Genomic DNA, 25,556 nt, shown 5'->3' with positions numbered 1-25,556 from the left:
GCTGATCTGGGGCTTTCTGGGATAGATCTGTTAAGAGAAGGCTTTCCTAACATGTCTGAAGCTCTGGGTTCCCTTCCCAACACTGCAAAGACGGGGTGGAATGGTACATGTCTGAAATTCCAACACTGGGGAAGTGGAGGCAGGAGGACTGGAAGTGGAAAGTCAAACACAGCTATCTAGGAAGTTGGAAACTAGCTTGGGCTACATGAGACCAAATGACCCATCCTAAAAGAACACATTTAACTTTTGTTTAACTCACAGCTTCTAACTAATGCTGCAATGTACAACTCCCTTCTAAAAGTGAAAACTCAAACAATGTGGTCTACTAGGGTAGGCCTGGTCTGTGGCCATCACTATATATTCAAAATCTAACTTCTATAAAGAAGACTGCTGAACAGAAGTATCTGCTGCTGCTGTTATGGTTGTTGTACATTTTACCCTGAAAGGAACATTTGACACTTTTAAAGATGCAAGACTTAAGAAAAATAGTGTCCAAGTTCAGTGAAATTAATTTTTAAAGTACCTTCATTTTCTTCCAAGTCACATTAGCATGTATTTCATAAGTTTGCGAGATATTTTTTAATAAGTCCACTATGAATGCAATATTTCCAGATGTAACTTCAGAGGTGTTTATAGCATCAACTATGCAGATGTAGTCCTCAGGGCAGTGATGTCGGATTCCTTGAGACAAATTCCCAACACGCACTGGTGCCGTATTGCCCATCAGGTTCATGGGAAAAACAGAAGACGATGCCATGGAAAGGCCAGTTGCAGGATGTGTGTGCTGTGTAAAAAGTAATAAACCAACAGGCATTGGATTTTGAAAGGAACTAAACCACAAACAACCCCCATGGGAGAAACAGGTAAACAAAAATCTGGCCCTAAGAGAAGCTCGCTTGCTGAGAATAATTTAAGGAAGTCACAGAAGGCCTGGCTATCACCGAAATTCCCAGAAATCAGACTAGTGACCCTTTTTAGAATTCCCTTTCAGAATAATGGTTTAAGCTGAAGTGTGTGTGTGTGTGTGTGTGTGTGATATGTATGTGCGTGCTCATGTATATACATGTCACAAGGTGGAGAGTACTCTTTCCTGTGTATGCACATTTGGACATTAAGAGTCAACATCAGGTGTGTTCCTCAATCAAGCTTCTCCACTTTATTTTTTTAAGACTTATTTTTATTTTTAATTATGCATACCTATATGTTTCTTTGTGTGGGTGTGTGCACATCAGTGCAAGTACCTGGGGGAGCCAAAAGAGGACATTGGATTTCTTGGGAGCTAGACTTACAGGCAGTCCCGGGAACCAAAACCTTGACCTCCGAAAGGCTAGTAAGATTTCTTTCGCTCTGGGCCATCTCTCCAGCTCTTTAATTTTTAAGATGAGGTCTCTCTCTGAACCTGGAGATCATTGTTTTGGCTAGAGAGCAAACACCAGGCAACTCTCCAGTGCTGGAGTTGCAGGCACATGTGGCTGTTACAGAGATGCTGCCTTCTGAACTCACAGCCCATGCTCACTGTCCTGGCAAGCTCTCTAGCTGCTGCACTGACTGCCCAGCCCTTTAAGACAAACTCTGCTGAAATGGGGAAGGAAGACCCAGGAGGAATTTCAAAGGACAGTTACTTGGGGAGGTTGGTTGTTTGAACACCACATTACTAAAGAATCGCAAATGGAACAGAAAAAAAAAAAAAGGTGCATATTTCCAATCGTAAGTTAATTGGCGATTTCCTGTTATTTTTACCTATACTTCCTCAGAACATGGCTTTGAATGGGCAAGCACTTCCATTCTCTTAGCCTTGTCTTGACAGTTACAGGGACTTCACCATGATTGCCCGTGCTGGGAAAGCGACGCCATTTGCAATCCTTTTATAAAGCATCTGTTAAATACAACTGTGGAGATCTGTATCCTTCAGTAGGGCACAGAAGTGTATGAGACAGATTTTTATTGTAATTGAGACATGTAGGGGCCATTGAATCCTTATTCCTTCTAGATCCTCTCTATTTTAGCTAAAGAACTGAAAACATTAGAAGTCACGTTTAATTTAATCCAAGACACATTTTGTTGATTAACACAAGAGGCACAAATCTATCAATAAAGCCAAGTGGAATGTTCTAAGCCATCATTTGCAGATAGTTTTAAGTAACTGTTGCTTCATGTCCCCTGGAGGGGGAGACCTGTTGGCACTCAGAGGAAGGACAGCAAGTAGCCAAGAAGAGACTTGATACCCTATGAGAATATATAGGGGGACGTAATCCCCCTCAGGAACAGTCATAGGGGAGGGGAATAATGGGAAAATGGGGGGGGGAGGAATGGGAGGATACAAGGGATGGGATAAACATTGAGATGTAACAAGAATAAATTAATAAAAAAAAAAAAAAAAAAAAAAGTAACTGTTGCTTGATGTGTTTAACCTTTTGTCACCAAGGTTTTGGCACACGCTCATCTCTCAGCTGAACTTCTCAGCCAAACCTCTAACTGACTCTTTGCTGAGAGGACTCGGGAGAGACTCAGCAGAGAGGCGAGCACGTCCGTGTGAGGGTAAGGAAACATCGATGCCATAAGGCAGATGCAAGCTACCAGATCGCTTTCCCCCAAGGCCAAGCCTGAGACTTACTGTCATTTAGAATAGATAAAAATGAAAGTGCGTCCTCCCGCCCCACCTCTGGAAGGGCTAGCTGCTGTCACCAGGAATGCTCCAGGGCATTACCTGGAACAGAGAGTCCACAGAGAGGCTTGTACATGTTTCAGTTGTCTTTTGCCATTTGTTTTGATTACATGTGAAGACGATTTCCCCACGGAACTTCCAAGCACAACTCTGGATACAGCTGGAAGAAGAGTTGCAAGGTCCGTCACATTTATCTGAAAACAGGAAGAAAAAAAACTAAAAGAAAAGAAAAGCCAGCAAATCAGAGGCCAAAGTATCATCTCCACACTCTTGACAAATGCACGTGGTGTATTCTGGGGCTTTCTTAACAGTTGACCAAGAAGAAGACATTGAATTGCCTTTGCAGCAGTAAGAAAAGGACCAGTGGTGAAACTAGTGTCCAGATAGAGTGATGAGGAGGCAGTAAAAGGGACCTCAGGGTATCCAGAAATCCCTACTGAGAAACCCTGAGGTGGGTGGAAAGGAAAAGACAAAGAAAAAGGACACGAGAGCCTTGAATGCTATTGTGGTTCAAGTGAGAAACAGCCCTGATGAATGCATGTGTTTGAACATTTGTTCCTCAGTTGGTTGCACTGTCTAGGAGAGGTCATAGCCCTGCCCCCCCCCCTTTTTTTTTAACCTAAAAATACTAAACCACAGTCCAGCGTTCTCATTAGAGGAGCACTTTAAAAAAAAATAGTCACCACCAGAAAATCCCCAAACACAACATGATGTCCCCCTGGTTAGCTGTTTGTTTGTTTGTTGTTTGTTTTGTATGGGCTTTGTTGTTGTTGTTGTTGTTGTTTTTTCATTTGGTTGGTTGGGTGTGTGTGTGTGTGTGTGTGTGTGTGTGTGTGTGTGTGTGTAAAACAGTGATGTTTTATTCTGTTTGGTTTTGTTGTTGTTGCTGCTGCTATTGTTTGTTTTTGACAACTTATGTCCAGAACCGATTGCACTATGCCCATGTCTGTGAGAGACTACTTTGACTGATGACTGAAGTGAGAAGGCGCAGCGTGCTGTGGGCAGCACCAGGTGGGCCTGTGCTGTGTCATAAAGTTAGGTGAGCATGAGCTAACGAGTAAGCTAGAAAGCAGCATTTCTCCATGGTTTCTGCTTCAGTGCCTACTGGAGTTCCTGCCCGGCTTCTCTCAGTGACGGACTATGATGGAAGTAGCCACTGAAATAACCCTGTTATCATAGCAACAGAAAGTGCAGCAGAGCAAGATGGCACATAGGTAGTGTAAGAGTTGCATGACTAAGGGAGAGCAATACCTTGTCCCAACCTAGGTGAGAATGTTGTGTAAGACACCAGTTGCAAGAAAAAAAAAATCTATCAATGCTGGTAAACACAGATAATTCATGAGAGGATGCTATTGCATTGGAAAGCCTGAGGTCTGGAGACATGCTTGCAGCACTCCCTTAATTTTAGCCCCATCTCCAAATGAATGAAGACTATTCTACAGTCATACATACCTTGTGTCCATCTGAAGTCGTGTTTCCATGGAGATATTCCAAGTTTATCTTCATCCTGAAAAATATAAATTCAAAAAAAAATTTACTGTGAGATATTCTCTCTCTACGTAACTTAGAGGATCCATGTAAACATCGAGAGGAAAGGCGTTCAAGACTAGGAAGGAAGTTGTGGCAGACTCGTGGGATGGTTCTGAGGGAACGTGCTAAAGAAGGCACAGGTGAGGAAGCACTTAGCTCTAATGAGATAATGAGGGCTAACCTGGGAATCATTTGAGCTTGAAAGATCAAGTTAATGGATGGGGTACTTCTCTTGTAGTCTTAAGAATCCGTGTACTTTTAAGAGCCCGCAGAAATGGCAAGTACACCATCAGGCTAGCCCCTGCCCATACTGACAGCTAAGGAGAAACCCCAGCCACCATAAGTACATCCTTGAAAGTAGGACTGTTCGCTGGGTTACAACAATCAAATCATGGATCTTCTACACAAGTGCAGGAGTATAAGGATAGCCTTGAAGTATAAACTTTGATATGATAAAAAGAATGACATGTGATAAAGGAATGAAGAGTTGATGAAGCAAAACAACTCCCAAAAGCTAACGTAAGACCTGGATCTAAGTTGTTCTGCCGCCATCTTAGGTCTTTCTCCTCTGGGCAGCTACCTGTGTACAGTCTGTGTAGCTTCCAAAGTGACTGCTACACTCAACTGTTGGCTCCTGGGCCATGTCCTGCCACCTCTTCCTTTGTGGTTGCTGTGGTTGTTCCCTTCTTTTGAAAATTGCTATCATGTAACAAACATAAAAAAAGATTTTTGGAGCAAAAGAGAAAATTACCATCAATAAGGGTAAAGTTATGATCATATGAAAATATATTTTAATTGGCATGTTACTTATCAGCTATCTAGATGCCTAAGAAAATTGAGGGGTTTCTCTTGGGATCACACAGGGAGAAATCAAACTTACTTTTTTGTGAGTCTTGAGTTTAAAATGAAAACATTCTATGGTCATAAAAAACATCAAACAGCAAACTGTGGTGACCTGGGGCTTCATTCTCACACATGGGGATTTGAACCTGCAGCAGAGAAGGAAGAAGGTAGATTCAGCTGAAGGTGACAGCTTCACTTGGTTCACTCAGTGCACACCAGAGGGCCACATTAGTGCAGCCAAAGTCATGGGGAAGACGGAACTCAACAGAGAAAACGCCACCATCAGACAGGCCTGTAGACATGTCTGAGGGTGTTTTCACAATTTATAACTGATATAAGAGGTCCCAGTCCACTGTGAACAGCTCAACCACCGGGCACATCCTGGCTTCTGTAAGAAAGCAAGCTGAGTAAGCCACGAAGAGCAAGCCAGAAGTCAACGTTTATCAGATTTTTCTAGGGAGTCTGGAATGCTGGCTTTAGTCACTTATAATGCCCTAGCACTGGAAAACGCTATGACAAAAAGAAGCCTGAGGCTGGCTGAACAGCCAGTCTAGGCAAATCAGCCAGATCCAGGTTAATGAAAGACCCTGTCTGTCTCAAAAATAAAATCCAAAGGCTAGAGAAATGGCTGAGATTAAGAGCACTGACTGCTCTTCCAGAGGTCCTGAGTTTAATTCCCAGCAGCCACATGGTGGCTCACAACTACCTATAATGTGATCTGATGCCCTCTTCTGGCATGCAGGTGTACATGCATGCAGAATACTGTATATATAATTAATAAATCTTTAAAACAATAAGATCCAAAGTGACAGAACAAAATAAAAACAGTATTATTCACACACATACATGAGAGAGACAGACAGACAGAGACACAGAGAGAAATCCAATTACTATACAACAGGTCTCTAGTCATGCCCCCAACAAACTATCATCACAACTTTGAAGTTCAGCACATTTCCATGGGGCAATTCAGACCCTTTACTTTCAGAATTTTTTCCTTAAAATTTTTCTCTTGAAGGTACAGACACAGAAAAGCAAAGCTAGCCTGGATTTTGGAAAACAGAGCTAGGTTCCAATGTCCTGTCTACTGTTTATAAAATGACTTACCTAGCCTGTTTGTCCATTCACCTCTTTAAAAGTAGCATAAATTCATCCTAATGCCCATCATTTATCAAGTGGCTCCTGTTTGCCAGAAACCACATCAGATGTGACAGAGTAAAAATGAAGGACACTGTTTCCATTGCTTACTCTTCTGCTGTTATAATATAACGTAGTGGCCAATGCAATAGAAGGAGTTTACTTGGGCTTACGGTTTCATAGGGAAGAGTCAATCTTGGGAGAGAAGTATGGCAAAAAGCACCAGGGATTGAGGCAGGAGTAGGAAACTGAAAGCTCACATCTCAATTGCAAGCATGAAGCAGAGGGAGTTAACAGGATGTGGGCCGATACTACAAACATTCAAAGCCAGTGCCATACTCCCACCATCAAGGCAACACCTCCTCAACCTTTCTAAACAGTGCCACTAACTGGGGACTAGGTCTTCAAATGTTGTATCCAATGAGGGAACAGTCTCATTCAAACCACTATACTATCCTTTCCTTAAAGGATGTAGTGGAGACTATAATCAAGACCAAGAAGAGACTTGATACCCTATGAGCATATACAGGGGGAGGAGGTTCCCCTCAGCCACAGTCATAGGGGAGGGGAGTAAGGGGAAAATGGGAGGGATGGAGGAATGGGAGGATACAAGAGATGGGACGACAATTGAGATGTAATATGAATAAATTAATAAAATATATTTTTTAAAGCATCCAAATTTCAATATGGAAGAAAAAAAGACCAAGACAAGCCAACAGTGATATCATGTACACACTTCAAGGCTGGGTAGGTAGATAGAAGTTCTTGGCAAATATCAGAACATTTATGCTCTGCTGAAACTCTGAACGTTTGATGCATACAAGGCAATCTTTAGCCTGGAAATAGAAAAAATTCAGGGATCGGGTCTCAAATTCTCCTTGTGGAGACTGAGCCTTTCAGGACTCCTGGAATCCTTCAGCCTAAAGGAATCCCAGGGTACTTACAGACAGGCTTGCAGATTCTCTTTGAGTTTAAAATTCCAAACCAACGGGAGAAGGGAAAGTACTTTGGCTTATAACGTCATCTCGAAAAGCAAGTCTGACTTGTGTGGTTGAAAAAAACCTTAAGACATTGAAGAAAGAAACTGAAGATGATATCAGAAGATGCAAAGATCTCCCATGCCCATGAATCCATTGAGTTAAGATGGAAAAAATGACCATCCTATCAAAAGCAGTCTATAGATTCAATGCAATCCTCAACAAAAGTCTTCACATATCTTAAGAGGACAATTTTTAGCTTCATATGAAAACAAGCAAACAAATAAAAATGGAGAGAGCTAAAAAAAAAAAAATCCTGAGCAACAATAGAACAGCAAGAGGTATCACATCCCCAATTTCAAGTTGCACTATAAAGCATCTTAAAAACAGCAATCAATAACACTGAAGTGAAGACCCGGACATAAATCCACACACCTATAGACACCTGATTTTTAATAAAGAAGACAGATATGCACACTGGGGGGAAAGGCAATGTCAGCAGATGGTGTTTGTCAAACTGGATGTCCACATGTTGAAGAATCTAAAAAGATTCATCCCTATGACTCTGCACAAAACTCAGCTCCAAATGAATCAAAGACTTCAACGTAAAACCAGATACACTGAAACTGAGAGAATTGAAAAGGGGAAACTCAATGGCAGCCTTGAACCTATTGGCTCAGAATAAGACTTTCTGAACAAAACACCGATAGCACAGGCACTAAGATCAACAGTTAGAAAATGAGACTTCATGAAAACTGAAAAGCTTCTGTTTGGCAAAGGACACTGTCATTCAGACAAAGCAGCAGCCTACAGACTAGGAAAAGATTTTTTTTTTTTACTAACTACATGTCCAATAGAGAGAGAATGTGTGTGTGTGTGTGGTTGTGTGTGTGTGTGGTTGTGTGTGTGTGTGTATTCAAAATATATAAAGAACGCAAGAAACTAAACATTAGGAAAACAACCCAATTTTAAGTAGGGAACAGCTATAAATAGAGAATTCTCAAAATTGGGTATTCAAATAACTGAGAAACACTTTAAAATATGTTCTCTTTAGCTATCAAAGAAGTGTAAGTCAATACTACTTTGAGATTTCATCTTATACCCATCAGAATGGCTAATATCAATAAAAGCAAGTGACAACTCATCCGGTAAGACTGTGTAGCAAGGGGAGCACTCATTTTGTTGCTGATGGGAGTGCAAACTTGTACAGCCAGTATGGAAATCAGTGTGCTGTTTCCTCGAGGAGCTGGGAAGCAATCTACCTCAAGATCCACCTATACCACTCTTGGGCAAATACTCAAAGGATGTTTCATCCTACCACTTGCTCAACCATGTTCATTACTGCTTTACTCATAGTAGGCAGAAATTGAGGGGGAACTAGATGTCCCTCACCAGAAGAATGGATACTTTGCACAATGGATTATTACTCAGCTCTTAAAAAGAGTGAGATCATGAAAGTCACTGGTAAATATATAGAACTGAAAAAAAAAAAAAAGTACCCTGAGTGAGGTATCTCAAACCCAGAAAGATAAATATGGTATATATTGACCTATATGTGGATATTAGCTGTTAAGTCAATAATAGCAAAACTACAATCCATAGGTATAAAGAAACTAGGGAGTTAGGAAAGGGAAGTAGAATAGATAGTTATGGGTGTATGTGGGAGAGCTGGAAAGGGAAGATTAAGAGGGGAGTGGGAGAGGAGAGCGGCATGAAGAAGTGAATAAGGGAAGAGGCAGCTAAAATTAAGGGTCATGATTGGGTGTGGTGGTGCACGCCTTTTAATCCCAGCCCTGGGGAGGCAGAGGCAAGTGGATCGCTGTGAGCTCAAGGGTAGCCTGGTCTACAAAAGCGAGTCCAGGACAGCCATGACAGTTACACAGAGAAATCTTGTCTCAAAAAAAAAACTTTTAAAAATATGGGTCATTTGAGGGGTAGTATAGAAACCTAATACAGTATAAACTATCTAAAATATATATATCTATGAAGGTGATCTAAATGAAATCACAATATGATGGGGAGACAGAACCCCTACTGGTCATCACCAAATGAAGCTCCCAGGACTGGGATTGGGTTATATCTAATTGAGCTGATATCCAAAAGAGTCCCATGGGACTCCTCAAACAACCTAGGCTGTTGCCAGGACTACACGTTTCTCTCCACAAACTATCAACAAGGCCCCACTGCTGAAGATAACACCTACACAACTCATTAAACATGAAAAAGTAAAGCTAGTGTCTACATAGAGCCTTCACTCCTTTGGTACAGGAAGGTACTCTTCAGGCTATGAGAAGAGAAACATAAACACCAACACAGCTGTCCTGCCTGCAAGATATGCTATAGCTATGACGGCACCAACCTTGAGGGAATAGCCAATCAATATCTGATTTGACTGAAGGCCCACTCCACAAGATGGAATCCCGTAACAATCTGGTTTCGATGACCAAGAAGCTGGGACTAGATAGCCAAGGACCTAGGGTAAACCTAAGTACTACTCTTTGAGGAGGAGAAGAAGAAGAAAAAGAAGAAAGAAGAAGAAGAAGAAGAAGAAGAAGAAGAAGAAGAAGAAGAAGAAGAAGAAGAAGAAGAAGAAGAAGAAGAAAAAGAAGAAGAAACAAAATGGCTCCTGATGACATCCTGCTACTCTCATTAGACCAGTGCATTGCTCAGCCATCATCAGAGAAGCTTTCTTCTGCAGCAGATGAGAACAACTACAGAAACTCACAGCCACACATTACGCAGAGAGTGAGAGACCACGGAACCCTCCACTCTAAAGAGAATTTCTCCATCTAAACTCTCCCGTCAGAGCTCCTGGAACCCTGTGGAAGAGGAGGCAAAAATAGTGTAAGAACAAGAGGTGGTTTGAAGACACCAAGAAAACAAGGCCCTCTAAATCAACGTGATCAAATCCCGGATGAACTCCCAGAGCCTGAGACAGCATCCACAGCACAAGACACCTGCAAGAGTCTGTACCAGGTCCTCTGTATGAATGTTATGCTTCCAGTTTAGTGGGGGTTTTTTTTTATTAATTGATTCAGATTACATCTCAATTGTTCAGTTTAGTGTTTTTAATTAGGGATTCCAGAGGGTGCACACAAGCGGATCTCTGATTCTCGTGCCTCCTCTTGGGCTCTTTTCATTCTGTTTGGTTGGATTTTGTTTTACCTTATTACCTTATTATATTTAATTTTATTTTCTTATTGTATTTTTATCCCTATGAAGCCTGTTTGCTTTCTATTAAGAGACAGGAAGGGAGTGGATCTGGGAAAGTGAGGAGGAAATGGGCAAACCAGAGGGAGCGGAAACCATAATCCGGATATATTATGTAGGAAAAAAATCTATTGTCAATAAAAGGAAAAATAAATAAAAAGTCTGAGAAGAGAAACAGAAGCAGGAAGAATAACAGGAGAGCAGTGGTAGCGAATTTGCAAGGACACAGGGATTATTATGGGTACAGAATTCTTGATCTTGAACTGTGGGTGGGAAGAAGCCCTGATGTCTGATTGGTGTGTGCTGAGCATTGCCACAGGAGACATTGTGCTGCTATCAAGCATCACAAAGCAGAATCCCAGAGGAGCCTGTGTAAGTCATTTTCAAGTGCCCACACATTTCACAGACACACCTCTGACCTTCAGATTTTGTTACCATGGCACAATAAGAAACAGCATACATTCTGGGTCAGTGTGCATGTATGAATATAGATATAAGTCTACACCGTTCTATATACAAAACTGAAAATGTAATACTTCGCTTCAAGCATTTTATATAAAAACATGTCTCCCCCAGTGCATACTGCCAGGTACGCAGATGCACCCAGCATTTCTATCTTGTGTGCTGCTTTAATCTACTTGACATCTTCCGAAGCCCTGGCTGTGACCCACGGTAGTAAATGTATGAGCCTCTAAAACACTATCTCCTGTCAGTTAAGAGACAGACAGTCCACCACAAGGTTCATTGTCAGGGTCTTTCACTGACATGGGTACCCTACTTCATGATTATTCTAAAATCTCCCTCTCATGGCATCTGTATGGGAGATACGCGAGACTCACACTCAGGATCAAATATGTAGAAGAAATTCTGAGACTTAAACAAAGCCTTTTTCACTAGCCAAAAAAAAAAAAAAAAAAAGAAAAATGTGCAAAGCCGGGCGTGGTGGCGCACGCCTTTAATCCCAGCACTCGGGAGGCAGAGGCAGGTGGATCGCTGTGAGTTCGAGGCCAGCCTGGTCTACAAAGTGAGTCCAGGATGGCCAAGGCTACACAGAGAAACCCTGTCTTCAAAAACAAAAAGAAAAAAGAAAAATGTGCAAATAGGTGAAATGCCCAAAGAGGCACTTGTAAATAACAGCACCTCTATTCGAGGCGCACAGACAAGAGATGCTTCCCTACACCGTTTTCCATCTAGGAATTTTTCTTAAAGCTAACCAGGCTTGCCGGATATGAAAGTGTGCACCTGTTCTCCTGGTGCACGGGCTGCCGAAGCAGGGGGATTGTGAGTCTGAGGCCATTCTGGGTTACGCAGGAAATTCCTGTCAAAGGAAGAAAGGGAGGAAGACATGGATAGAGGAAGAAACAGAAAAGGAATAAATGAGGAGAGTGACGGAGAAGAAAGGAGGAGATGAGGGAGGGAGGAAGAAAGGGAGAGAGCGGGAATGGAGGGAAAACAGAGAAAGAGGGAGGAAGGGAGGGAGGGAGAGAGATTGACCTTGCTGGACGAAGTTCCGGCACAGTGATGCGATGTGATTTACGGAATTCCCAGAAGTAAGGCTTCTGCATTCACAGAGCTTTTGGGAGTATTTGGGGGTAACGGATCTAGAAGCTGCAAATTGTCTAGCTCTTTAAGAAGCACTGTGAGGTATGATATATGTTCTATGTTGCTACCAGCTAAGAAAAACTTAACCAGCAAACAACACACACACACACACACACACACACACACACACACACACACACCAGTAAGCATGACTGTAAGAAACACAAACTTTGATCTCAGCACAATTAGCTGGGCGGTTTCAATCGTTTGTGTTATTGTAGTCTGAGATATGTGGTGACATAACATTTGTTATAATAATTGTATGTTAAGGTTTTTTTTTTCAGTTGCATCATATATCGAGGGGGAATTTGAAAGCTATTATGTAACTGGAGCCATAACGTTCTAATTTTTGCCTACTCTAGTAAGCAAGGATGAATGGTGTAGCTGCTTTAGGTCAATGGGGTTTGTCTTGTAAGAAAGAATTGTACGGGTCCGCCTCTCTAGAACGCGGGTGTGACCAATGACAAAAGTTGACTTGCTCTGTAAAGTAGTGAATCTGCTGAAAGAATGGGAATTAAAAGATAAAAAGAAGCATTGCCCAAAAGCTCACAACCAGAAGTCATGAGGCAACAGCCTGGAGTAAGCACTTAGATTTACTTTTTATTTACACCTTCTTAGATTTACTATTGATAAATATTTGAAGCGAACTAAGGTCTGGTGGGATGACTCAGTGGATATAAGCCTGATGACCAGAGTCGGATCACCAGAACCCACATAAAGAAAGGAAAGAGGCACTGGAGAGATGGCTTAGAGGTTAAGAGCATTGCCTGCTCTTCCAAAAGTCCTGAGTTCAATTCCCAGCAACCACATGATGGCTCACAATCATCTATAATGAGGTCTGATGCCCTCTTCTGGCATGGAGGAATACATGCAGGCAGAGGAGAGAACCACTCCATGAAATTGTCTTCTGACCTCACATGCACACTGTGACATGTTCCTGCACACACATGCACCATAAATAAACACATGAAATATTTACAGCACTTAAAGTGAACTTTATATTTTGCATGACTCCAAACTGAAATGTTCCTACAAATGAATTAAATAAAGTCCTATCTAGTCCTTAGCATCATCTTATATGTTGTAACTTATCTCTTAATAAGATATGTTAAGGGGCTGGAGAGAGGGCTGAGCGGTTAAGCGCACTGTCTGCTCTTCCAGAGGTCCTGAGTTCAATTCCCAGCACCCACATGGTGGCTCACACCATCTATAGTGAGATCTGGTGCCCTCTTCTGGAGTGCAGAAGTACATACAGACTCTATAAATAATGATTAAATCTTAAAACAAAACAAAACAAAAATATGTTAAGACTATAAATACTACATTAAATGCAACAGGAAGGTGTAAATTATTCAAAAGAGCAAAACACAGCTTTCTGGGTGACACGAGGCTGTCTCTCCTGGCTGGACAGTTTAGTGGTTCTCAGTGAGTGTCACACCTTACCCTGTGTGAATACTAAGTGTCACTGCACACACATGGTGCTCAGCTCTGTTCAGCAGGATATTCAGCTTGTTAGCAAAGCTGTGTGCATCCTTAGCCTCTACTGCTATGAACCATAAGATGGTAGCAGAAAAGCTCCCAGAAGAAAGATAGATCACAGGCTACTTAAATCAAAACCCTAATCCAGTTATAGGTGTATAGTGGCATGGTAAAAATACCCACTTATCTTAGAAGAGGCCCTGGCTTCAATCCTCTGTGCGTAAAGGAGAGACAAAGACAGAGGGACAAACAGAGACAGAGACACTCTAGTAGCCTGTGGGAGAAAACAGAATAAACTGGGCTCTAACAGAACAGTACCACATACATACATACGTATAGATAGATGGATGGATGGGTGGATGGATGGATGGATATATGGGACAATATATATGGGATAATTGTATATTATCCACCAGTTGTTTCCCAACTATTTGCAATGGGCACCAAATATGAAAGAAAACAGAAGACAAATTTAACAATCAGGGCAGTTATATCCACTGGCTTCAGTTTTCTTTCGGTTTGGGAGCACTACTCGCTTTCCTCTGGTAGGCAGCGTAGATTTTGTGTATATTGGATTAAGTGTCCTAAACTAGGATTCTATGGAATATTAGTTTAATGGCATATAAAGATGTTCCACCATCATCCAGGCATGGTGGCACACACCTGTAATCCCAGCACTCAGGAGCCAGAGGCAGGAAGATCACTATGAGTTCGAGGCCAGCCTGGTTTACAAAGCGAGTCTGGGACAACCAAGGCTACACAGAGAAACCCTGTCTCAAAAAATAAACAAACCAAAAAAAGATGTTTCACTGTCAAGTCAATTTAGGAAACAAATTACACTACCCCAATCTCCCTGTTTCCCTCAACAAGTACTGAGCACACACACATACACACAGCATTGAAATTCTTTCAGTAAAAATAATGACTCACTCAAGTTTTGCCAAAATTACCTCAGCATCAAAAAATGCTTCTGGAGCTGAGGAGAGGTTGGATGGATGGAACAGAGATTACGAGAGCTGGCTGCTCTTTTAGAAGACCCAGGTTCAACTCCCAGCACCCACATGGCAGCTCACACTCTTCTATAGCTCAGGTCCCAGGGACACTCTTTTTGCCCTTTGCAGATACTATACAGACACATATGCAAGCAAAACACCCGTATAAGCTCTTTATAAAGGCCTTGAGGGGCTGTCGAAATGCCTCAGGAGATAAGAGACCCTAAAGCTCTTGCAGAGAACTCAGACCAGCATCCAGTATCCATGCCAGGTCGCTCACAACTACCTGTAACTCCAGCTCCAAGGGATCTGCCTCACAGAGAGCTGTACTCACGTATACATATTCACACAAGGGCATACACATAATTAGAAACAAAGGTAAATCTCTTTAAATGCCTTGAGGAATAGAAGCTGCCATCATGGGAAAAATATGCTCTCCCAGGGGAAAACACACTCAGCTACGTGGATTTGGAGCCCAGGTATTTTTGTTGGGCAGCTAGCCAGTGCCTATCCTTATGCCAGTGTGCTCATGGGAGGCAGTTGCATCTCTCATAGCAAATCTCTGGGAAAAGACAAGAAAGAAGGACAGATTCTGAAATGAAAACTGAAGAGTAAACAAGATGCCAGTGAGCTCTTAGTTTGAGGTCATCTGTGTCAATGATGCAAATAGTGAGCTATTTGTCATTTGCAAAGGGCCATTCTCTGATTTCTATACTTCCCCGCCCCCCCCCCCCCCCCCCCCCCCCCCCCGCCCCGAGTGAGGACAGATCCATGCCTTATTCCCGGAGTGAATAGCACAAGGTACTAATTTCAGCAATAAAAGCTGCTGAACCACCTAGCGTGGCAGTTTCTCAGGCCCTATAAAAGTAATTGAAGCACACTCCAGGTCTCTCCTTCCCTCTGGAGCAGCTCGCCTCGCTCTGCACATCCTCACAAAAGCGTGAATTACCCTCTGCCATCCACTTTCACTTCTCACACAATAATAAACAGCAATTCTAAGCTGCCAAATACAGCCAGGCTCCCTGTTGTAACCTAGTGATTACAGAGAGAAAATAACATGTACTGGCCTCAAGGTTTAAAAGGGGGGGGGGGGGAATGCAGCTAAACTCACTAGCCAGCCCAGAGTCAAGTATCTAAGTAACTAGCCCTCCCTCACAACCATTTTTACTGTCCTGGACATTGTGTACCCTGTATGCACAAGCTCTAGTCATAATAGGTCAAGAGAACCTGCGAGGAAGCAAGTCACAGCTAAAAGGGGGAAAAAATTAGGCTGCTATCAGTCAGGAGGTGGAGACTTGACCTTTCTCATCAGCCTTCTCAGCATCCATTCAGAGGGGGAAACGCGCATTGGATAAATGAATGAGTGGACGAACGGCCCTGCCGGTTGAGTGGGTGAATAAAGATTCTTGGTCTGTATCTGAGGGTTTGGCTCTGAATCATGAGGAAAGTTTCCTGTCCTCAACAAGCATGTGAGCACCCAGCTTCCCTTCTGTAGCCTCCTTCAGACAGCAACATCCCCGCATATTTAGGTTTGTTGTTTTTTTTTTTTCTAGAAAATGGTGGTAAGCATTTGCACAAAACCTCCCGCGCATGTTACGTCATCTCGGATGCTTTGTAAGTGGTTGTTATTTCATGTTGTTTAGGAAATAATAATGACAGACATGGCCGCATGTGCTCAGTACAGACGTAATGCTCTTCCCTGCAGCTTTTCTGTCTCTGATTAGAGATGTGGGTGTGGAGGCTCACAGACATGAAAGGCCCCAGCATTCGAAATGCTCCATCATTTTTGGAACCTGCTGAGTTTGGCAGAAATGTTCTCCCTCTCATCAGGCCTCCTTTTCTTATTGTTGTTGCTGCTGTTGTTGTTGCTGTTGCACCATGTGGACTTTGATTTTAAAAAAAGATTCATGAAATTTTATGTAGGAAGAGATATGGGAGAAGGAAGGAAGGAAAAAAGAAAGGAAGAAGGAAGGAAAGAGAAGAAGAAAATGGAGCCAAGGGAAAGGAAGGGAAGGAAGCAAGGCAGGATGAGAGCACAGTGGCCTCCACTATGCCTGTGTTTTTCTCTGTGCTGCCGCCATTTTAAGTTAGGAATCAAGAAACACTGACGCTCCTCCCCCTGGACAGACCAGATAGAACCCTGTGTTCCTGAACACTGCCTCCTATTTGTTCCATCTTCTCTGTACATAGAGCCGAGTTTGTGAGTGAGCTGTATTTCAAAATGATAACCAGTCTGTCTGGGTCCTGGAACTCCTGTCACTCGCTGGATGAAGCTGTAGGGTGAGTCATGCACACTGAGGCACTGCCTACCCGTCTCAACACGCCTGGTGAGAGCTGGCATCAGGCTCCCTACGAAAACGTAAAAAGGTCAGGCCAAGAAATGTAAAGTAGGCAGTGGGGAAGGATGACTGCCATGTAAGCTCTCAAACGACTTGCCTCTCTCCCCTCCAGTGACGTGTACAAGGGGAGAGAGGGGCTCATTGTCACTTGTCTATCAACCTTGTAGACAGCACCTGGCTTCATTCTCCTTGGCCAATCCTACTGTCTTATGGGAATAACTAATTCAGAAAGGTTAACCAGATGATGAGAAACTCAAGAGTGCGGGAGTGTGTGTGTGTGTGTGTGTGTGTGTGTGTGTGTGTGTGTGTGTGTGTGTGTGTGTGTGTGTTGTTCCCCTGAGCCTAATTCAATAACCACATATATTCCTACTCTGGTCATGTAATTAGAACTTTGACTATAACATCAGATAGCTAAATGAGTTGTCTATATCTTAACCTCAATAATTGAATCTACAGATTCACTTTTATTGGTTCTTTCCACCATGGATGAGGTACGGGCCTTGGTGGAAAGAGAACTGCAAAGAATCACTAAGAAATAGAATCAGACTGATCTCTTCTTGGTTATTTTAGATGACTTTCCAGCCATGCTTTGCTGCTGGAATGCAATGCTGGGCTCTCACGAATCACAGAATTTCAGGGTTGGAAGGCATCTTCATCTCACCCATGATCTTAATGTTTTTATAATTATATAAGGTAATTATTATTGCTGGTGGTTTATTTCTTTGTTCTGTGAAGAAAGCTCATAGGAGTGCTGACCCTAAACATATAGCCCAAAACATAATGCCCAATGAATCAAGAGCCCAACTCTCCTGCCACTGCCCTCCAAGTCCAGAGCACAAGCCTTCAAACAGCCCACGCTGGCCACTCAGACCAGGGGATGCATTAGACCGTTTCCAGCAGTAACCAGAAGGAGTGTTTCCCTTTCCGTTGCCATAAAGACAGTGTGTCAGGTTCACGAAGAGAAGACTAGAATGTTAAAGCTCCACATTCCATCTAGAGGGAGGGCATGGAAATTTATCTGGCATGAAGACCGTGCAGAGGCAGTGAGTCTAACTGCCCGACAGGACATTCTGCGTTTTCACCCCCGAGAAATGAGCAATTAAAGCCTGACAGATGACTCTATGAAAAAAAAATAGCAAATAGACACTCCAACTTTGAGGTAGCCAATTTCTTAAAAACATTAAGGGGCAGTGGGGGTGGTGGCTGAAGATCAAGCATTCCAGAAAACACCAGCCCAAATCACACACTTCTTCCATTCTGGGACAGGTGCAGACAAAGATCAGCTCTCTACTAGGGAAGGGTGCCGGCATGGGCCGTGTACTCACACATCCAGGAAGCAGATCTAGCAGCCCAGAGACCGACAGTCAGCAGGCAGGAAAGTCAGCACGGAACTCCCCAGCATGGTGGCCACCATCACATATCCACACCGAAACTCGCCAGCCCTCTTCGGTGATAGTGACCCGTCTCCATCTTTTTGAGAAGGAAGTCCTGAAGGCCCCAGTGAAAAGCAAGTGCCTGTAACAAGAAACCAATCTGGCCACTGCAGAGCAGCCCACAGCTTTGAGGATTGTGTAAGGCTGTGAATCACCCCACAGTGGGTCTGTCAAGCATGCCTAAGAGAAATTACAGGTTTCTCTTGTCTGAAGCGAATCCATTAAAGTGAGTCACTTGTTTGTCCTTCGGTCCTTCTGGTCTTTATCTCAGATGATGACATGGGAGTCTGTGTTGGATCTTCCCTGGTGTAATTAGGACAAGAGTGACAACATGCAAGGTTGTACCACCATTGTTTATGGTTTTAAAAGGCTTTTGTTGTGTTTTACCTGTACCTATGAATTTTGGAGAAAACCAACTGAGAAAATGACCAGAGAAATTATGAGCTAGCCCCTACCTTGGCGCCAGAGGGATTTATGCCTCTTTCTTTCTTTTTAAATTTATTTATCTATTTGTTTATTTGTGTGCGTTGGGTGCCATAGCACATTTGAAGGTCAGAGACCAACTTGCAGAAATCATGGGGCCCTGAGATCAAATTCAGGTCATCAGGCCCGGTGGCAGATGCCTTTCTTTACCCCACTGAGCCATCTCGCCAGCGCTATTTACTTATTCTTTTATTTTTAAGAGATGTGATGAGAAGTTCTCTTGCAGCCTCTCCATGCCAATGGGTAATGATGAGCCAGAAAGGATAGTCTCTGCCTGCGGAGATCCTCACCTGACCCAGCTTCCAACCGAGTACTCAGTTTTAATTGATCACCTCACCACCACAGTGCCACCTATTCTAATTCTGATGTTTCCCATTTATAAGCCTTCTTTCCCCACAAGGGCTCCTGTAATGCCCCACTTGGAAGTTACAGTGGGGCAGGGTGGAAGGGTGTACCAAAAAAAAAAAAAAAAATGAAAGAAAGAAATAAGTGAGAGGCAATTATGTAACATAGCAACGCAGGTCAAGGAAGCAACATTTGTAAAAATGGGTCAGTTCTATGTAGGTCACTCATTAAATACTGGGTCATGTAGGGCTCGGAGAGCAAAAAAACCAGTCTCAAGTAGTTGTGTAATGAAAAGACTTTATTGGCCTTACATATTTACTGAACATATTCTGTATGTAAAACACATGATTACCCTATCAGCAAACAAAAGAAAGTTACAAAAGGGTTTGAAAATGTAACACTAGCCTATTCCTAATGACTCACAATGTAACTGGGAAAGAAAACATATATAGAGGGAAAGACCAAACCAAACAAACAATACAGCATAGTAACTAGTAATGGAAAGTGAATAGCACAGATTATAAATGTTCTCAGAAATTATGTTAGGGGACCAACCAGTCAGGGAGGATCCGTCCGAAAAGAAAGAAAGTAAAGCCAGTATTGGAAACATCACAGAATAAGTGGAGCTCTGTGGTAGCCACTCTTGTTCCCCAAGAGTGGAACTATCCATTTCAGTCAGGCAACAGTAAATAGCAGGTTCATCCCGTGAACCTCAGTGGGTTTTATTGGCTTGTAACCCTCATGTTACACAGACAAAAAAGAGACACTTCATTGTCTTGATTAGAAGTCAATTAGGTTGTTCATTGAAACTCACGCCGAAGGCCATAGCCGTATGTTTACTTGTGAGTGTGTATATATCTGTATGTGCATATTTTCATAGACACTCTAGTAAAAGAAATGAACATTTTCATCAGCAATTATTATTCCCAAGTACTGTTATAAATACTTTACTACTTTTGAATTACCACAATAATCCTAGGAGGTAGACTCGTTTGCCCGCGACTTACAAATGAGGAAACCAGTTTCTAAAGAATTAAAGTGATTTTCCAAGGAGGGCCACATAGTAAGTATCTATCCAAGCCATGAAACAATGTCGTCTTGAGCCACCTGACTGTACTACATCTTTGTAAGATGAGTTCAGCCTACTGCACCTCTCTCTATTGAGAATCACACAAGTCAACTTAGTCTGTGTAGTCCCCAGGCATCTTTCAAGATGCTGCACTGTGCTGTTTGAGGCTAGAATTCTTCTAGAGGTTCCCCAGGAATGACAAAGTGGTTCTCTGAGCACCCATGGGCCATTCTTGGTTAACAATACCACCTCCTGCCACAAAGAGTGAGTGCACCTGAGTTGAATGCTTTCAAGCCAGGCACATCTGCTCACCATATGACACAAACAAAAGGGGACGATGCCCTGCCTCTCTCCCCATGCTCAGGGTTCTCGTCACTGGCTGGAACAGTAGTTCGTCTTTCCTAAGCTTTGTGTGCATTTACATTCTTCTACCCACTTAGCTACATGAGACTCCATCTCGACTTCATTACGTTGACCATAAGCAAGTGATACTTCGTGATGCTGCAACATCTGCACTGAGGAAAAGCCAGCGTGGTGTCCACCCCATCTTCTTCATATAACCAGATCTGGGCGTATGTGGGAGTGTTGCTGACTAAACCACCTCTGGCACAGGAAAAGACTTCTGTGTCCCAGCAGACGCAACTCCACTGGAGAGAGAACTCTTTTCCCTCGCTGGGATACCCTTTCCCATCCTCTAGTTGACCTTCCCTGTAACTGCGCCCTCTCGGACTTCCCTACTTCAAGGACAGATTCTGCTTGTTTTTGTTAACTAAGGTATGGGTAGGGTGGAGAAATGGGTGAGTAGTGAAAGTCCTTAATGTACAAGCCGGAGGACTTGAGTTCAAATCCCGCCAAACCCACATAAAAATATAGGTATGGCTCTGCCCACCTGTAACCTGTAAGTGGCAGATACAAGAGGATTTTGGGAGCTTGTTGGCTACTAGTCTAGCCCCAGGTTCAGTGGCAGACCGTATTTCAAAGAAATAAGGCAGAGAGTGATAGAACAGGACACCAGGTGTCATTTCCTGATCTTCTAGGGCATCCCCACTAACCACCCACACTTACGTAGCACATACATTCTCTCTCACACACACACAGAAAGAAGAAAAAGCATTTGTTACTCACTGACAGAAAGAGCCTTACCTTCCCATTTGTGTTTTGTTTCTGTTTTAGTTATGGTTTTTGCCATTGGTTTTGTGTGTGTGTGTGTGTGTGTGTGTGTGTGTGTGTGTGTTGTTGTTGTTGTTGTTGTTTCATTTTGTTTTGTTTTTATGAGGGGGGTTGGTTGTTTTATTACACAAGGTCTTATAAATTAGTTTTTGGCCCATCTAGAACTTACTGTGTAAACCAAGATGGCCTCAAATTCACAGTAGCTCTCTGTGCCTGCATCCCAAGTCCTGGGATTCCACCAGTGCCCACCACGTCCAACCTCCCATCTGTAAAAGAACATCAACAATCCTGGCCTCTAGATAGGACAGCTTGGGCCATCTGTCTGTGTCCCCTTTGAATGTCTTTAGTTCCTGCTTCTCTTCAGGGCGGCTGCGTGTGGGCTTGCTTCAGAGAAGGCTTCTGTCCTTGGCATTGCTCTCTGTCAGGTGCCGTCTGCTTTGAATGTTGAATGTGTTTACGTACAGCTAGGAAAATGAGCAGCGCTGCATTTAAAATACAATATTTCCTCTTCCCCATTCAGGTTCCGGCAGCCTCTCATGTCTGAAAATGTAAGCAGAAAGCCCCTTGCAGGTCCCATGCTCTGGGAGAGAAAGTGGAGCGCTGAAAGCCAATAGAGTTGGCTCAGGCTAGCAGGGCCATGGACAATGGTTCCAGACTTCCATCTCATCTTAAAACAGACATCATGTCCGACTGGAATGCTCCATGGTTTTCACTTGGTTCACTGTCAAAGAGTAACAGGTTGATGACCTAATGAATTGTCTTTGTCTTTGAAAAAGTAGACTACACCAGCAGAGGGATGCCTTCTAGACGAGACCCAGCAGTGGGGGGCTTAGAGTCAGTGCAACCGGTGGAGACTATTCATGGGACACTTCCTTTGGAATCCCACATGTGGCATCCTAGGCCACCTTTGCCGGAATAAGCAGAGCTCTCTCCCTGAGGAACACTGTGACCCAGCAGTGTGGAGGTGGAGGTAGCTGTGAAAGACCCTATCCCGGTGACCCACTTTGTCTTCTTGTCCCTTGCGGAAGCTCAGCGTGTCGTATATAGATTTGCAGTGGGTGGGCAAGACATATTTAGAAGCACAGAGCAGCTTAGACAGAGGGGCCTTCATGCTTCCCACATGTCGCCCTCTCCCCCATCAGCTCTGCAGTGTGGAAGGTCTCCATCAAAGAGCCCAGTGGCAAGAGGACAAGAACGAAGTGCATGCTTCCTTCGACACCACCATTCCAGCAATGAACAACCTTGTCAAAATAACATAAAAAAAAAAAAATCACAGCTTAAATGTACAAGTAGCAAGGTACGGATGATTCATACTTGCATACTGGAGTTTGCTCTGGCCAAACCCCTTTGCAGAGCCCAGCTGCCAGATGGACTCTCTCTTCCCTGTAAACCTCTCTGGAATGCAGGCATTGGCTTGTCCTACTGCCTGCCAATGCTGAGCTGGAAGCCTTGCCTCTCTCTAACATGAGCCACTTCATTTTGTGGATGGGGTAAGAGAAGCTTTCAGGTAACACAGGTTAGCCTCACACCTTTTACGTAATTGAGGATGCCCTCAAACTCCTGTTCCTCCAGGGATTACAGATCATAAGTTACACACAATTGAGCCTATTTCCTTCAAAGTTTAACTCCTCTCAGAAAAGAGCCATTTCTCTCTACGAGGCCTTGGGCTACTGTCAAGGCCACAGAGCATGGTAGAGACTGACAGTGTGGAGTAGGGTCTGGAAGACTGTCTTTATATACCACAATGCTTTCTCTGCATCTCTGTTTCTCAGCATTCTGTGTGTGTCTTGAGCTGTGTGTACACCATCCTTGCTGTGTCATTCTGCATATATCTTTCCCAGTCCCTACATATACCTCCCTACTCTGTGAGCCTTCCCATGGGTACAGGTTTCTGTGTCTCCCATCTTGTTGCTCTAGAGCTTGCACATACCTGTGTCTAGTTGGTCCTCTTCCAAATCTGAGTTAGCCTGTCCCTCTAGGTGGCTCTAAATTAGTTTCTCTCGTGGCTCGATTCTCTAACTCTCTAACTCTGTCCAGCTTCTGCATCTCTACCCTGAGGCCTTGACCTTTCAAGACCAAAGAAAAGACAAGGGCCATGGTAAGAGACTTGGGAACATTGCTGATGCGAGATGTTGTGAGGGTGAAAAACAAGAGGAGCGATGGAACAGAGGGAGCGGGAAAGACAGGGCCCCTGTACTCAGCCTCCTTAAGCACACACAGGCTGAAGCATAAGTCTTCTCCAACACGCATGGAGCAAAAAATTTTAACAACCCAAGAATTTGAAATCATGCTTTCACAAGACAAGAACCAAGAGAGTTTATTTCTAATTACAACCAGAGAAAAATCATAAACATAAAGCATACTTGGAGACTCTCTTGCTGCATACTCACCTCCCATGTTAGGGATGGATCCTGGTTTGTTAGCTTGGGCCTTTGGTAGGATGACAAGAGAATTCAGAAGAAAGGTCCTGTTGAAGACAAAGTATAACTGCATTTATCATAACCAGTAAGTCTGCAATTATCACAGAGATTCTAGGCACACAGAATTTTCCCCTTTCCCATCACCCCCTCCTTTCCTGTCCATATTAACACTAACAACATAGCAACGGGCTAGTCTAAGGGTTCCTTCTCCACCATAGCCTGTCAGAGAGTTCCATATGCAAGAAGAAGGAAGGGGGGATGTGGAGGAGGGGAAGAGAAGAGGAGGAAAAAGGGCAAGAAGGAAAATAGGAAGAGAAGGAGGAAGAAGAGGAAAGGAGAAAAGAGAGAGGATGAGTGATAGGAAGAGAGAGAAAGGGGGAGGGGAGAGAAAGGAGGAGGAGAGGGAAGAGAGAAGAAAGGAGAGAAGAGGAGAGGAGAGGACTGGGAAAAGGGGGAGGAAGTAAGAGAGGCTAGAGAGTGGGGGAGGAAAGGCCCAGGTACCCCACATTCAGCTTCTTAACAGTAGTTCTACTAAAATCCTCACCATTAAAGGCCCCACTACACCTTTGTGATGCTCATGTGCCAAAGGGTCTTTGGGGCATGTTTTAGGCTTGTACTGTCTAAAGAGGCAAGACATTTACATTTTGGTAGGTCTGTGGCTGCATGAGCACAGGCTAGCGCTCATTTCATCAACTACAAAATGAACAAGGTCGTACGTGGGTTGTCCTGCGTGTTAGGGAACTGGGACTGGTCCTGTCCTGGTGAGTACCATTATGGGTAAGTTAAATCTGGACTGAGGAAGACTGCCACCAGGCATTAGAGGCCTTCAGGGCAGGACAGAAAAAAAAAAAATATGGTGACTATACTTCTGTACTCAAGTAAAGGTGTAAAAGCTAATGGCGGGCAACAGCCAAAAGCTGCTAAGCAGAATGAATAAAGGAATGCGAAATGATGGATAAGTGTATATTGTACTTAGGTCAGAGGCTCTTAACACTGGCCACATACTAGAATCACCGCAGAGCTTAAAGTAAGTGCTTAGGCTCCAGCCTCAAGAGTTCATGGTTTAATTTTTGTGTGAGGTATGGACTGTGCTTTTGTGTGGCTCTCCCCACCCCCTTAGGGATGGAGCCAGACCATCAAAAGTAATAAAGGGTTAGGCATCTTTCTGACTTATGCAAAAACCAGAGATGTGGATAAAATGACTGTTTTCTTAGGCATTGAGGCCAGAATTTCCCTATGGTGGCCTGAATAGATCATTCTAAAAACACACAAGGAAAGGACCAAGACTAGTACTTTGGAAGGGATTTGAAATAGTCAGGCCAAGTCAGAGAGAAGAGAGCCTGTGATGGTTTGAATGAGAATGTGCCTCCCATCCCCATAGGCTCATTGATTTGACTACTTGGTCACCAGGCAGTGGGCACTATCAGAAAAGAATAGGTGGGGTGATCTTGTTGAAAGAAGCGTCTACTTGTAGGTTTCTAGGACCCTCTGGATCCTTCTACTTCCCCATTCTCCCATGCTTCTCTCACCTAAAGTCCCAATAGGATGTCCTCCCCTCTGCCCCACTTTCCTGGTAAGTGAAGACTTTCATGGGACATGCCGCTTGGTCTAGTGTCCAGATATAAGTGAGTATATACCATTTGACTCTTTCTGCTTCTGGGTTAACTCACTCATTATGACCATTTCTAGTTCAATCCATTTGTCCACAAATTTCAGGAAATTCTTGTTTTTAATAGCTGAGTAGTATTCCATTGTGTAAATGACAGCAGATCTGGGCCCAGGGGTCCTGCTCAAACTATGGTACCAGCCAAGGGCAAGACATGCAGTAAACTTTGAACCCCTACCCAGATCTAGCCAATGGA

At 43.4% G+C, this 25,556-nt stretch overlaps 1 protein-coding gene across 2 annotated transcripts in view; it reads right to left on the bottom strand.

Moving 5' to 3' along the window:
• Positions 1–18,388, bottom strand: part of Adgrf4 (adhesion G protein-coupled receptor F4) — a 42,669-nt gene extending 24,281 nt beyond the window's left edge. The window contains exons 1-5 of one of the 2 annotated variants that reach the window (XM_051152940.1): positions 18,100–18,388; positions 5,076–5,184; positions 4,118–4,172; positions 2,708–2,859; positions 524–784 (exon numbers count right to left, since the gene is read on the bottom strand). In XM_051152940.1, coding sequence (XP_051008897.1) covers positions 524–784; positions 2,708–2,859; positions 4,118–4,172; positions 5,076–5,162 — 555 coding nt within the window. In that variant the 5' untranslated portion in view covers positions 5,163–5,184; positions 18,100–18,388. The remainder of the gene's footprint in view (positions 1–523; positions 785–2,707; positions 2,860–4,117; positions 4,173–5,075; positions 5,185–18,099) is intronic. The other variant, XM_051152939.1, reaches the window with a different exon arrangement.
• Between the last annotated feature and the right edge of the window lie 7,168 nt (positions 18,389–25,556).

The sequence above is a fragment of the Acomys russatus genome, chromosome 11 (assembly GCF_903995435.1).
Source record: "Acomys russatus chromosome 11, mAcoRus1.1, whole genome shotgun sequence".
Taxonomy (NCBI): Eukaryota; Metazoa; Chordata; class Mammalia; order Rodentia; family Muridae; genus Acomys; species Acomys russatus.
Note: the sequence above shows the minus strand (reverse complement) of the source record. Positions and strands in the feature narration are given on the sequence as shown.